The sequence below is a fragment of the Petromyzon marinus genome, unplaced genomic scaffold, assembly GCF_048934315.1.
Source record: "Petromyzon marinus isolate PM22_M1 ecotype Great Lakes invasive population unplaced genomic scaffold, UKy_Petmar_22M1.pri1.0 PM_Scaffold_88, whole genome shotgun sequence".
NCBI lineage: Eukaryota > Metazoa > Chordata > Hyperoartia > Petromyzontiformes > Petromyzontidae > Petromyzon > Petromyzon marinus.
The window spans coordinates 295,476-309,613 of NW_027423697.1; the positions used below are offsets into that span (position 1 = coordinate 295,476).

The following is a 14,138-nucleotide window of genomic DNA, read 5'->3' on the forward strand; positions in this document are numbered from 1 at the left end:
AGTGGTAGTAGTGGTAGTTAGTGGTAGTAGTAATAGTATTGGTAGTAGTAATAGTGGTAGTAGTAATAGTGGTAGTAGTTAATGGTAGTAGTGGTAGTTAGTAATAGTAGTGGTAGTAGTGGTAGTTAGTGGTAGTTAGTAATAGTGGTAGTAGTAATAGTGGTAGTAGTTAGTGGTAGTTAGTAATAGTATTGGTAGTAGTAATAGCGGTAGTAGTAATAGTGGTAGTAGTAGTTAGTGGTAGTTAGTAATAGTATTGGTAGTAGTTTTGGTAGTAGTTAGTGGTAGTAGTTAGTAATAGTATTGGTAGTAGTGGTAGTAGTAATAGTGGTAGTAGTTAGTGGTCGTAGTGGTAGTTAGTAATAGTGTTGGTAGTAGTAATAGTGGTAGTAGGAGTGGTAGTAGTAATAGTGGTAGTAGTAATAGTGGTAGTAGTTAGTGCTAGTAGTGGTAGTTAGTAATAGTAGTGGTAGTAGTTAGTGGTAGTAGTGGTAGTTAGTAATAGTACTAGTAGTATTGGTAGTTAGTGGTAGTAAGTAATAGTATTGGTAGTAGTAATAGTGGTAGTAGTAATAGTGGTAGTAGTGGTAGATAGTAATAGCAGTGGTAGTAGTGATAGTTAGTTATAGTATTGGTAATAGTGGTATTAGTATTGGTAGTTAATAATAATAGTGGTAGTTAGTGATAGATAGTAATAGTAGTGGTAGTAGTGGTAGTAGTTAGTGGTAGTTATAGTATTGGTAGTAGTATTGGTAGTAATAGTGGTAGTAGTAATAGCGGTAGTAGTGGTAGTTAGTGGTAGTAGTAGTAATAGTGGTAGTAATGGTAGTTAGTGGTAGTAGTGGTAGTTACTAATCGTATTGGTAGTAGTAATAGTGGTAGTTAGTGGTAGTAGTAATAGTGGTAGTAGTAGTGGTAGTAGTAATAGTGGTAGTAGTTAGTAATAGTATTGGTAGTAGTGGTAGTAGTAATATTGGTAGTAGTAATAGTGGTAGTAGTTAGTGGTAGTAGTGGTAGTAGTTAGTGGTAGTGATAGTATTGGTAGTAGTATTGGTAGTAGTAATAGTGGTAGTAGTAGTGGTAGTAGTAATAGTGGTAGTAGTTAGTAATAGTATTGGTAGTAGTGGTAGTAGTTAGTAATAGTATTGGTAGTAGTGGTAGTAGTTAGTAATAGTATTGGTAGTAGTGGTAGTAGTAATAGTGGTAGTAGTTAGTGGTAGTAGTGGTAATAGTGGTAGTAGTGGTAGTGGTAGTAGTAATAGTGGTAGTAGTATTAGTGGTAGTAGTAATAATGGTAGTAGTAATAGTGGTAGTAGTAGTTAGTGGTAGAAGTGGTAGTTAGTAATAGTGGTAGATAGTGGTAGTAACAGTATTGGTAGTAGTAATAGTATTGGTAGTAGTAATAGTGGTAGTAGTTAGTAATAGTATTGGTAGTAGTGGTAGTAGTAATAGTGGTAGTAGTAATAGTGGTAGTAGTTAGTGGTAGTAGTTAGTGGTAGTAATAGTATTGGTAGTAGTATTGGTAGTAGTAGTGGTAGTTAGTGGTAGTGATAGTATTGGTAATAGTATTGGTAGTAGTAGTAATAGTGGTAGTAGTTAGTGGTAGTAGTAATAGTATTGGTAGTAGTATTGGTAGTAGTATTGGTAGCAGTAGTAGTAATAGTGGTAGTAGTTAGTGGTAGTAGTAATAGTATTGGTAGTAGTATTGGTAGTTAGTAATAATAGTGGTAGTAGTTAGTGGTAGTAGTTAGTGGTAGTGATAGTATTGGTAGTAGTATTGGTAGTAGTATTGGTAGCAGTAGTAGTAATAGTGGTAGTAGTTAGTGGTAGTAGTAATAGTATTGGTAGTAGTATTGGTAGTTAGTAATAATAGTGGTAGTAGTTAGTGGTAGTAGTTAGTGGTAGTGATAGTATTGGTAGTAGTATTGGTAGTAGTATTGGTAGCAGTAGTAGTAATAGTGGTAGTAGTTAGTGGTAGTAGTAATAGTATTGGTAGTAGTATTGGTAGTTAGTAATAATAGTGGTAGTAGTTAGTGGTAGTAGTTAGTGGTAGTGATAGTATTGGTAGTAGTATTGGTAGTAGTATTGGTAGCAGTAGTAGTAATAGTGGTAGTAGTTAGTGGTAGTAGTAATAGTATTGGTAGTAGTATTGGTAGTTAGTAATAATAGTGGTAGTAGTTAGTGGTAGTAGTTAGTGGTAGTGATAGTATTGGTAGTAGTATTGGTAGTAGTAGTGGTAGTAGTAATATTGGTAGTAGTAACAGTGGTAGTAGTTAGTGGTAGTAGTTAGTGGTAGTAATAGTATTGGTAGTAGTATTGGTAGCCGTAGTACTGACAGAGCGAGTGAGCGAGCAACGGTGATCCCGGCGTGGTCCACCAGGAGGCCGCAGGGCAGCGAGGCGACGTTCCCAACGAACGCGGCTGTCACAAACACCCAGGCCAACATTCGCTCCTGCTGCTCCTGATCCTCCTGCTGCTGCTGCTGCTGACGCCGCTCCAAATCATCGTCATCGTAGTAGTAGTCCGGCCAGCGACCTGAGAGAGTTCGCACGTCCATCGTGAACCCCAGCCAGAGACACGTCCATCGTGAACCCCAACTAGAGACACGTCCATCGTGAACCCCACTCAGAGACACGGCCATCGTGAACCCCAGCCAGAGACACGTCCATCGTGAACCCCACCCAGTGACACGTCCATCGTGAACCCCACCCACACGTCCATCGTGAACCCCAACTAGAGACACGTCCATCGTGAACCCCAGCCAGAGACACGTCCATCGTGAACCCCAGCCAGTGACACGTCCATCGTGAACCCCACTCAGTGACACGTCCATCGTGAACCCCACCCAGAGACACGTCCATCGTGAACCCCACTCAGTGACACGTCCATCGTGAACCCCAGCCAGAGACACGTCCATCGTGAACCCCACCCACACACACGTCCATCGTGAACCCCACTCAGAGACACGTCCATCGTGAACCCCACCCACACGGCCATCGTGAACCCCACTCAGTGACACGGCCATCGTGAACCCCACTCAGTGACACGTCCATCGTGAACCCCACTCAGTGACACGTCCATCGTGAACCCCACCCACACGGCCATCGTGAACCCCACTCAGAGACACCTCCATCGTGAACCCCAGCCAGAGACACGTCCATCGTGAACCCCAACTAGAGACACGGCCATCGTGAACCCCACCCAGAGACACGTCCATCGTGAACCCCACTCAGAGACACGTCCATCGTGAACCCCAGCCAGAGACACGTCCATCGTGAACCCCACTCAGTGACACGTCCATCGTGAACCCCACCCAGAGACACGTCCATCGTGAACCCCAACTAGAGACACGGCTATCGTGAACCCCACCCAGAGACACGTCCATCGTGAACCCCAGCCAGAGACACGTCCATCGTGAACCCCAACTAGAGACACGTCCATCGTGAACCCCACTCAGTGACACGTCCATCGTGAACCCCACCCAGAGACACGTCCATCGTGAACCCCACCCAGAGACACGGCCATCGTGAACCCCAGCCAGTGACACGGCCATCGTGAACCCCAGCCAGTGACACGTCCATCGTGAACCCCACTCAGTGACACGTCCATCGTGAACCCCAACTAGAGAAACGTCCATCGTGAACCCCACTCAGTGACACGTCCATCGTGAACCCCAACTAGAGACACGTCCATCGTGAACCCCAGCCAGAGACACGTCCATCGTGAACCCCAACTAGAGACACGTCCATCGTGAACCCCACTCAGAGACACGTCCATCGTGAACCCCAGCCAGTGACACGTCCATCGTGAACCCCAGCCAGAGACACGTCCATCGTGAACCCCACGCAGAGACACGTCCATCGTGAACCCCACTCAGAGACACGGCCATCGTGAACCCCAGCCAGAGACACGTCCATCGTGAACCCCACCCAGTGACACGTCCATCGTGAACCCCACCCACACGTCCATCGTGAACCCCAACTAGAGACACGTCCATCGTGAACCCCAGCCAGAGACACGTCCATCGTGAACCCCAGCCAGTGACACGTCCATCGTGAACCCCACTCAGTGACACGGCCATCGTGAACCCCAACTAGAGACACGGCCATCGTGAACCCCACTCAGTGACACGTCCATCGTGAACCCCACTCAGTGACACGTCCATCGTGAACCCCACTCAGTGACACGTCCATCGTGAACCCACCCAGTGACACGTCCATCGTGAACCCCACTCAGTGACACGGCCATCGTGAACCCCACTCAGAGACACGTCCATCGTGAACCCACCCAGTGACACGTCCATCGTGAACCCCACTCAGTGACACGTCCATCGTGAACCCCACTCAGTGACACGGCCATCGTGAACCCCACTCAGAGACACGTCCATCGTGAACCCCACTCAGAGACACGTCCATCGTGAACCCCACTCAGAGACACGGCCATCGTGAACCCACCCAGTGACACGTCCATCGTGAACCCCACCCACACGTCCATCGTGAACCCCACTCAGAGACACGTCCATCGTGAACCCCACTCAGAGACACGTCCATCGTGAACCCCACTCAGAGACACGTCCATCGTGAACCCCAACTAGAGACACGTCCATCGTGAACCCCACTCAGTGACACGTCCATCGTGAACCCCAGCCAGAGACACGTCCATCGTGAACCCCACTCAGAGACACAGCCATCGTGAACCCCACCCAGAGACACGTCCATCGTGAACCCCACTCAGAGACACGTCCATCGTGAACCCCAGCCAGAGACACGTCCATCGTGAACCCCACCCAGAGACACGTCCATCGTGAACCCCACTCAGAGACACGTCCATCGTGAACCCCACTCAGAGACACGGCCATCGTGAACCCACCCAGTGACACGTCCATCGTGAACCCCACTCAGTGACACGGCCATCATGAACCCCACTCAGAGACACGTCCATCGTGAACCCACCCAGTGACACGTCCATCGTGAACCCCACCCACACGTCCATCGTGAACCCCACCCAGAGACACGTCCATCGTGAACCCCACCCAGAGACACGTCCATCGTGAACCCCACCCAGAGACACGTCCATCGTGAACCCCACCCAGAGACACGTCCATCGTGAACCCCACCCACACGGCCATCGTGAACCCCACCCAGAGACACGTCCATCGTGAACCCCACCCAGAGACACGGCCATCGTGAACCCCACTCAGAGACACGTCCATCGTGAACCCCACCCAGTGACACGGCCATCGTGAACCCCACTCAGTGACACGGCCATCGTGAACCCCACTCAGTGACACGTCCATCGTGAACCCCACTCAGAGACACGTCCATCGTGAACCCCACTCAGAGACACGTCCATCGTGAACCCCACCCACACGGCCATCGTGAACCCCACCCAGAGACACGTCCATCGTGAACCCCACCCAGTGACACGGCCATCGTGAACCCCACTCAGTGACACGTCCATCGTGAACCCCACTCAGAGACACGTCCATCGTGAACCCCACTCAGAGACACGTCCATCGTGAACCCCACCCAGAGACACGTCCATCGTGAACCCACCCAGTGACACGGCCATCGTGAACCCCACCCAGAGACACGGCCATCGTGAACCCCACCCAGAGACACGTCCATCGTGAACCCCACTCAGAGACACGTCCATCGTGAACCCCACCCAGAGACACGTCCATCGTGAACCCCACTCAGAGACACGTCCATCGTGAACCCCACTCAGAGACACGGCCATCGTGAACCCACCCAGTGACACGTCCATCGTGAACCCCACCCACACGTCCATCGTGAACCCCACTCAGAGACACGTCCATCGTGAACCCCACTCAGAGACACGTCCATCGTGAACCCCACTCAGAGACACGTCCATCGTGAACCCCACCCAGAGACACGTCCATCGTGAACCCCACCCAGAGACACGTCCATCGTGAACCCCACTCAGAGACACGTCCATCGTGAACCCCACTCAGAGACACGGCCATCGTGAACCCACCCAGTGACACGTCCATCGTGAACCCCACTCAGAGACACGGCCATCGTGAACCCACCCAGTGACACGTCCATCGTGAACCCCACCCACACGTCCATCGTGAACCCCACTCAGAGACACGTCCATCGTGAACCCCACTCAGAGACACGTCCATCGTGAACCCCAACTAGAGACACGTCCATCGTGAACCCCACCCAGAGACACGTCCATCGTGAACCCCACTCAGTGACACGTCCATCGTGAACCCCAACTAGAGACACGTCCATCGTGAACCCCAGCCAGAGACACGTCCATCGTGAACCCCACCCACACGGCCATCGTGAACCCCAGCCAGAGACACGTCCATCGTGAACCCCAACTAGAGACACGTCCATCGTGAACCCCACCCAGAGACACGTCCATCGTGAACCCCAACTAGAGACACGTCCATCGTGAACCCCACCCAGAGACACGTCCATCGTGAACCCCAGCCAGAGACACGTCCATCGTGAACCCCACCCAGAGACACGTCCATCGTGAACCCCACTCAGAGACACGTCCATCGTGAACCCCACCCAGAGACACGTCCATCGTGAACCCCACTCAGTGACACGTCCATCGTGAACCCCACCCACACGGCCATCGTGAACCCCACCCAGAGACACGTCCATCGTGCACCCAGAGACACGTCCATCGTGAACCCACCCAGTGACACGTCCATCGTGAACCCCACTCAGAGACACGTCCATCGTGAACCCCACTCAGTGACACGTCCATCGTGAACCCCACTCAGAGACACGTCCATCGTGAACCCCACCCACACGTCCATCGTGAACCCCACCCAGAGACACGGCCACCTACCAACCAACCCACCCACCCACCAACCCACCCACCCACCAACCCACCCACCCACCCACCAACCCACCCACCCACCAACCCACCAACGCACCCACCAACCCATCCACCCACCCACTAACCCACCAACCCACCCACTAACCCACCAACCCACCCACCCACCAACCAACCCACCCACCCACCAACCAACCCACTCACCCACTAACCCACCAACCCACCCACCAACCAACCCACCAACCCACCCACTCACCCACTAACCCACCAACTCACCCACCAACCCACCCACTAACCCACCAACTCACCCACCCACTCACCCACTAACCCACCAACTCACCCACCAACCCACCCACCAACCCACCCACCCACCCACCAACCAACCCACCCACTCACCCACCAACCCACCCACTCACCCACCAACCCACCCACTCACCCACCAACCCACCCACTCACCCACCAACCCACCCACCCACCCACCAACCCACCCACCCACCAACCCATCCACCCACCCACCCATCCACCCACCCACGCACTAACCCACCAACCCACCCACCTTCTGTGGTCCCATTCGTTGAGTTGGACGTCTCCCAGGTTTTATCCGCTGCTTGCCGCTGCCGCTGCCGCCGCCGCTGCTGCTGACGATGCTGGCCAGTAGGGGGCGGGCGAGTGGTGGGGTGAGCAGGCGGGTGAGCGTGAAGGTGAGTAGGTGGGTGAGTAGGAGGGTGAGCGGGCGGGCGAGTAGGAGGGTGAGTAGGAGGGTGAGTAGGCGGGTGAGCGTGAAGGTGAGTAGGCGGATGAGCATGGTGAGTAGGCGGGTGAGTAGGAGGGTGAGTAGGAGGGTGAGTAGGCGGGTGAGCGTGAAGGCGAGTAGGTGGGTGAGTAGGAGGGTGACCAGGTGGGTGAGCATGAAGGCGAGTAGGCGGGTGACCAGGCGGGTGAGCGTGAAGGTGAGTAGGCGGGTGACCAGGCGGGTGACCAGGCGGGTGAGCGGGCGGGTGAGCGTGAAGGTGACCAGGCGGGTGAGTAGGCGGGTGAGCGTGAAGGTGAGTAGGCGGGTGACCATGCGGGTGACCAGGCGGGTGAGCGTGAAGGTGAGTAGGCGGGTGAGTAGGAGGGTGAGCGTGAAGGTGAGTAGGTGGGTGAGTAGGTGGGTGACCAGGCGGGTGAGCGTGAAGGCGGGCGCCGGTGCGGTTGCCCTGAGCGGGCAGGAAGTAGCGGCGAGCGGTGAGCACGTGGGCCAGGGAGGGCCACCCAAACACAACTCCGGAGAGGAGGAGGCACTCCGTGAGGCCCAGCAGCAGCAGCATCCACCTCCTCACCGCCCTGCACCTCCTCGCCTGGGGGTAGGGTAGGGTGAGCGTAGGGTGAGCGAGTAGGGGCGAGGTTTGTACGCCGAGGGTGGGTTAGGGGCCATTGCCCTGGTGCTGGTCACCTTCTGCCGTAGCTCCGCTCGAGTCTAGGCCAGACGACCCCCGCTGGGTTTCTTAATCCGGCCCCTTCGAACTTGTCCGGCTAATAATAATGATAATAATGATAATATTAATATTTTTATTCAGTTTAACACGCGGTAGGCTTTCGCGAGCAATATCATTCATCGTAAAAGGTTTTCGTGGGTTAGATCGCGTTCATTGATAAATGTGTCTCGTAACCCTCCAACCACCCGACACGGCCAATCAGCAACAACAAAAAAGTGTCACGTTGACAAAAAGACACAAACAGTTCACTATAATCTTAGTTTTTTTTCGGTAAAGTCACCACCACGTTGAAGGGGAAACAACAAAATAATAAAATATATATAAAACAATAAAAAAATATTCTCACGACGTTTCGACCACAACTCAAACGGTCGTCTTCAGGTTTGTGTTCGTTTGCATGAATTTATTTTTAAACGGCATACATTATATAAAAAAAAAATCGTCTCCCCCTCTCCTCTTTTCAGAATATAGATGGACTAGTCCTAAATAAACTGCCAAATCGTTGCGCGTGGCGCTAACGTTTTTTTATAAATAAATAAATGCGCCGTTTAAAAATAAATCTGGAAAGATACTTTCATAATATTTATTTCTTATGTGCGCAAATTGAAATCCTAAGGGCCAATGTGTTTATAAAACAGCTAAAAGAGATTAAAACATCACGTGAATTGATCCACAATCCAGGTGGACCTATCTTTTTTTAACATGCACAATTACAAGCATGGCTTCCTAACAAGTAAACTAGCACAGCCTACAGATGTCCCTTGCATCTTACATCTATTCCTGTCGAACAAACACTTGCAATGGCCTAGGTCAGCGTCACATCAGAAGAAAGCACAATGTTAGAACACCAAAGAAATAGCCAAAAATATTAAAGCAAACATTGAACAAAAATAAAGATGGCTTTAAATGACAAATCGGTGCATTCTCTGATAGCCTATCAGATGTATAGGCCTATAACGCAAAACTTTGAGCTCTCTTTGCATCATTAATTGATTGTTCACGCTTACAGTGGCTTTCAGACAGCATACATTATAAAAAATTTCGTCTCCCCCCCTCCTCTTTTCAGAATATAGATGGACTAGTCCTGGGTAAACTGCCAAATCGTTGCGCGTGGCGCTAACGTTTTTTTTATAAATAAATAACTAAATGCGCCGTTTAAAAATAAATTTATGCAAACCAACACAAACCTGAAGACGACCGTTTGAGTTATGGTCGAAACGTCGTGAGAATTTTTTTTATTGTTTCATATATATATTTATATATTATTTTGTTGTTTCCACCTTCAACGTGGTGGTGACTTTACCGAAAAAAAACTAAGGATATGAATTACTGCAGTCACGAAAGCTTTAAATAGTTCACTACTTTAGCCCACCGGTGTGTTGAATGATGACGTCACCCTGCTGCTGTTCTATATAAAAAACCGGGAGCAAGTGGAGAGGGCTTTACCATCCTGGCGAATTGCCCGATGATGATGGATGTAATTACCAGCGGAAACGTCACAGTACAACTCAAACATTGTAAATGTTGTGGATTCACTCTTCAACAACACACCGGTATGGGGCTAAAGTAGTGAACTAATTTGTGTCTTTTTGTCAACGTGACACTTTTTTGTTGTTGCTGATTGGCCGTGTCGGGTGGTGGAGGGTTACGAAACACATTTATCAATAAACGCGATCTAACCCACAAAAAACCTTTATTATGAATAATATTTTTATTATTATCATTCTTCTTCGGTTCTAATTCGGTGAAGTCATGCGGGTAACAAAATAAAATAACAAATCACGACTTAGAAGCTTTCGTGACTGCGAGGAATTCATCTTCTGTGGTTCTTTCGGTGAAGTCGCCACCACGTAGAATGAGAATAAAATAATAAATTGATAAAATAAAATGACACGGTAAAATTCTCACGACGTTTCGGGGCCACAACACAAGCGGCCTTCATCGGGTGAAGGGACCGGACTGTCCAGAGGACAGCGCTGGAGCGAACAAAGCCACAAGCTCAGATCGCGACCTTTAAGCTTGTGTGAGAGGAAAACAAAGCGCCTTGGCAAAGGAATTAGCATAGAATTTAGCATTGAAATAGCTGAGTGATTAGCTTGTGACTGGTCACAGAAATGGCTATGTTAAAGTCAAAGCATACACATCCACAGAGGCAACTAGTAATTTAGCATTGAAATAGCTAAGGGATTAGCTTGTGACTGGTCACAGGAATGGCTATGTTAAAGTCAAAACCTACACATCCACAGAGGCAACTAGTAATTTAGCATTGAAATAGCTAAGGGATTAGCTTGTGACTGGTCACAGGAATGGCTATGTTAACGTCAAAGCCTACACATCCACAGAGGCAACTAGTAATTTAGCATTGAAATAGCTAAGGGATTAGCTTGTGACTGGTCACAGGAATGGCTATGTTAAAGTCAAAGCCTACACATCCACAGAGGCAACTAGTAATTTAGCATTGAAATAGCTAAGGGATTAGCTTGTGACTGGTCACAGGAATGGCTATGTTAAAGTCAAAGCCTACACATCCACAGAGGCACTTAGTACAAATCAAACAGGAGAATTTAGCATTGAAATGGCTGAGTGATTAGCTTGTGACTGGTCACAGAAATGGCTATGTTAAAGTCAAAGCATACACATCCACAGAGGCACCTAGTACAAATCAAACTGGAGAATTGAGCATTGAAATGGCTGAGTGATTAGCTTGTGACTGGTCACAGAAATGTCTATGTTAAAGTCAAAGCCTACACATCCACAGAGGCACTTAGTACAAATCAAACAGGAGAATTTAGCATTGAAATGGCTGAGTGATTAGCTTGTGACTGGTCACAGAAATGGCTATGTTAAAGTTAAAGCATACACATCCACAGAGGCACCTAGTACAAATCAAACTGGAGAATTGAGCATTGAAATGGCTGAGTGATTAGCTTGTGACTGGTCACAGAAATGGCTATGTTAAAGGCAAAGCATACACATCCACAGAGGCACCTAGTACAAATCAAACAGGAGAATTTAGCATTGAAATGGCTGGGTGGTTAGCTTGTGACGGGTCACAGAAATGGCTATGTTAAAGTCAAAGCCTACACATCCACAGAGGCACTTAGTACAAATCAAACTGGAGAATTTAGCATTGAAATGGCTGAGTGATTAGCTTGTGACTGGTCACAGAAATGGCTATGTTATGGTCAAAGCATACACATCAACAGAGGCACCCCTTGACAAAGGAATTAGCATAGAATTTAGCATTGATTAGCTGAGTGATTAGCTTGTGACTGGTCACAGAAATGGCTATGTTAAAGTCAAAGCATACACATCAACAGAGGCACCCCTTGGCAAAGGAATTAGCATAGAATTTAGCATTGATTAGCTGAGTGATTAGCTTGTGACTGGTCGCAGAAATGGCTATGTTAAAGTCACAGCATACACATCAACAGAGGCACCCCTTGGGAAAGGAATTAGCATAGAATTTAGCATTGAAATGGCTGAGTGATTAGCTTGTGACTGGTCACAGAAATGGCTATGTTAAAGTCAAAGCCTACACATCTAGAGAGGTACCTAGTACAAATCAAACAGGAGAATTTAGCATTGATTAGCTGAGTGATTAGCTTGTGACTGGTGACAGAAATGGCTATGTTAAAGTCACAGCATACACATCAACAGAGGCACCCCTTGACAAAGGAATTAGCATAGAATTTAGCATTGATTAGCTGAGTGATTAGCTTGTGACTGGTCACAGAAATGGCTATGTTAAAGTCACAGCATACACATCAACAGAGGCACCCCTTGACAAAGGAATTAGCATAGAAAATTCATAGAAATCACCACTATCACCACCACCACCATCATCACCACCATCACCACCATCATCACCACCATCACCACCACCATCATCGCCATCACCACCACCACCACCATCACCACCACCACCATCATCACCACCATCATCACCACCATCATCATCACCACCACCACCATCACCACCACCATCACCACCATCACCACCACCATCACCACCACCATCACCACCACCACCACCATCATCACCATCACCACCATCACCACCATCACCACCACCACCATCACCACCACTATCACCACCACCACCATCACCACCACCATCACCACCACCATCACCACCACCATCACCACCATCACCACCACCACCATCACCACCACCATCACCACCACCATCACCACCATCACCATCATCACCACCACCATCACCACCATCACCATCATCACCACCATCGCCATGGTAGACTTGTGGAGGAGCGAGGTGTTTGTGTAATGAGCTCTGTGTGTGTGTGGTGAGCGGCCTGAGAATCACTGCAAACAGTTTGCAGCGAGTTTGGTGATTGAACGACTCAGACACAGCAGCTGCTGTGAGTGATGTTAGTAGTGATGGTGGTAGTGATGGTGGTGATGATGGTGATGGTGTTAGTGATGGTAGTGATGGTGATGTTAGTGATGGTAGTGATGGTGATGTTGGTAGTGATGGTGTTAGTGATGGTGATGGTAGTGATGATGTTGGTAGTGATGGTGATGTTGGTAGTGATGGTGATGGTAGTGATGGTAGTGATGGTGATGTTGGTAGTGATGGTGATGGTAGTGATGGTGTTAGTGATGGTAGTGATGGTGATGGTAGTGATGGTGATGTTGGTAGTGATGGTGATGGTGTGAGTGATGGTGATGGTAGTGATGGTGATGGTGTTAGTGATGGTGATGGTAGTGATGGTGGTGGTAGTGATGGTGATGGTGTTAGTGATGTTAGTGATGGTGATATTAGTGATGGTGATGGTAGTGATGGTGATGTTGGTAGTGATGGGGATGGTGTGAGTGATGGTGATGGTAGTGATGGTGATGGTGTTAGTGATGGTGATGGTAGTGATGGTGGTGGTAGTGATGGTGTTAGTGATGTTAGTGATGGTGATATTAGTGATGGTGATCGTAGTGATGGTGATCGTAGTGATGGTGATGTTAGTGATGGTGGTGATGTTGATGTTAGTGATGGTAGTGATGGTGATGTTAGTGATGGTGATGGTAGTGATGGCGATGTTAGTGATGTTGGTGTTGATGGTCATGTTGATGGTGATGTTGGTGATGGTAATGTTAGTGATGATGTTGATGTTGGTGGTGATGTTGGTGATGTTGATGATGGTGTTGATGATGTTGATGGTGATGTTGGTGATGGTAGTGATGGCGATGTTAGTGATGGTGATGGTGTTGATGATGTTGATGTTAGTGATGGTGTTGATGATGTTGGTGGTGATGTTGGTGATGATGTTGATGGTGGTGATGTTGATGGTGGTGATGTTAGTGATGGTGATGTTAGTGATGGTGTTGATGATGGTGGTGATGTTGATGGTGATGTTAGTGATGATGTTAGTGATGATGTTGATGATGTTGATGGTGATGTTGGTGGTGATGATGGTAGTGATGGTGTTGGTGATGATGTTGATGTTAGTGATGATGTTGATGATGTTAATGGTGATGATGGTAGTGATGGTGTTGGTGATGATGCTGATGTTAGTGATGATGTTGATGGTGATGTTGATGTTGGTGATGATGTTAGTGATGATGTTGGTGATGGTGATGTTGATGATGTTGATGATGTTGGTGATGTTGGTGATGTTGATGATGGTGATGATGTTGATGATGTTGATGGTGTTGATGGTGATGATGGTGTTGATGGTGTTGATGGTGATGATGTTGGTGATGTTGATGATGATGTTAGTGATGATGTTAGTGATGGTGTTGATGATGCTGATGTTAGTGATGATGTTGATGGTGATGATGATGATGTTGGTGATGGTGATGTTGGTGATGTTGGTGATGGTG

The 14,138-nt window shown here is 48.5% G+C and overlaps 1 protein-coding gene across 1 annotated transcript in view; it reads right to left on the minus strand.

The window, feature by feature from the left end:
- LOC142923902 (uncharacterized) overlaps nt 1–2,557 on the minus strand; it is a 61,369-nt gene extending 58,812 nt beyond the window's left edge. Inside the window, exon 1 of the mRNA XM_076064895.1 lies at nt 2,337–2,557. Coding sequence (XP_075921010.1) covers nt 2,337–2,557 — 221 coding nt within the window. The remainder of the gene's footprint in view (nt 1–2,336) is intronic.
- Between the last annotated feature and the right edge of the window lie 11,581 nt (nt 2,558–14,138).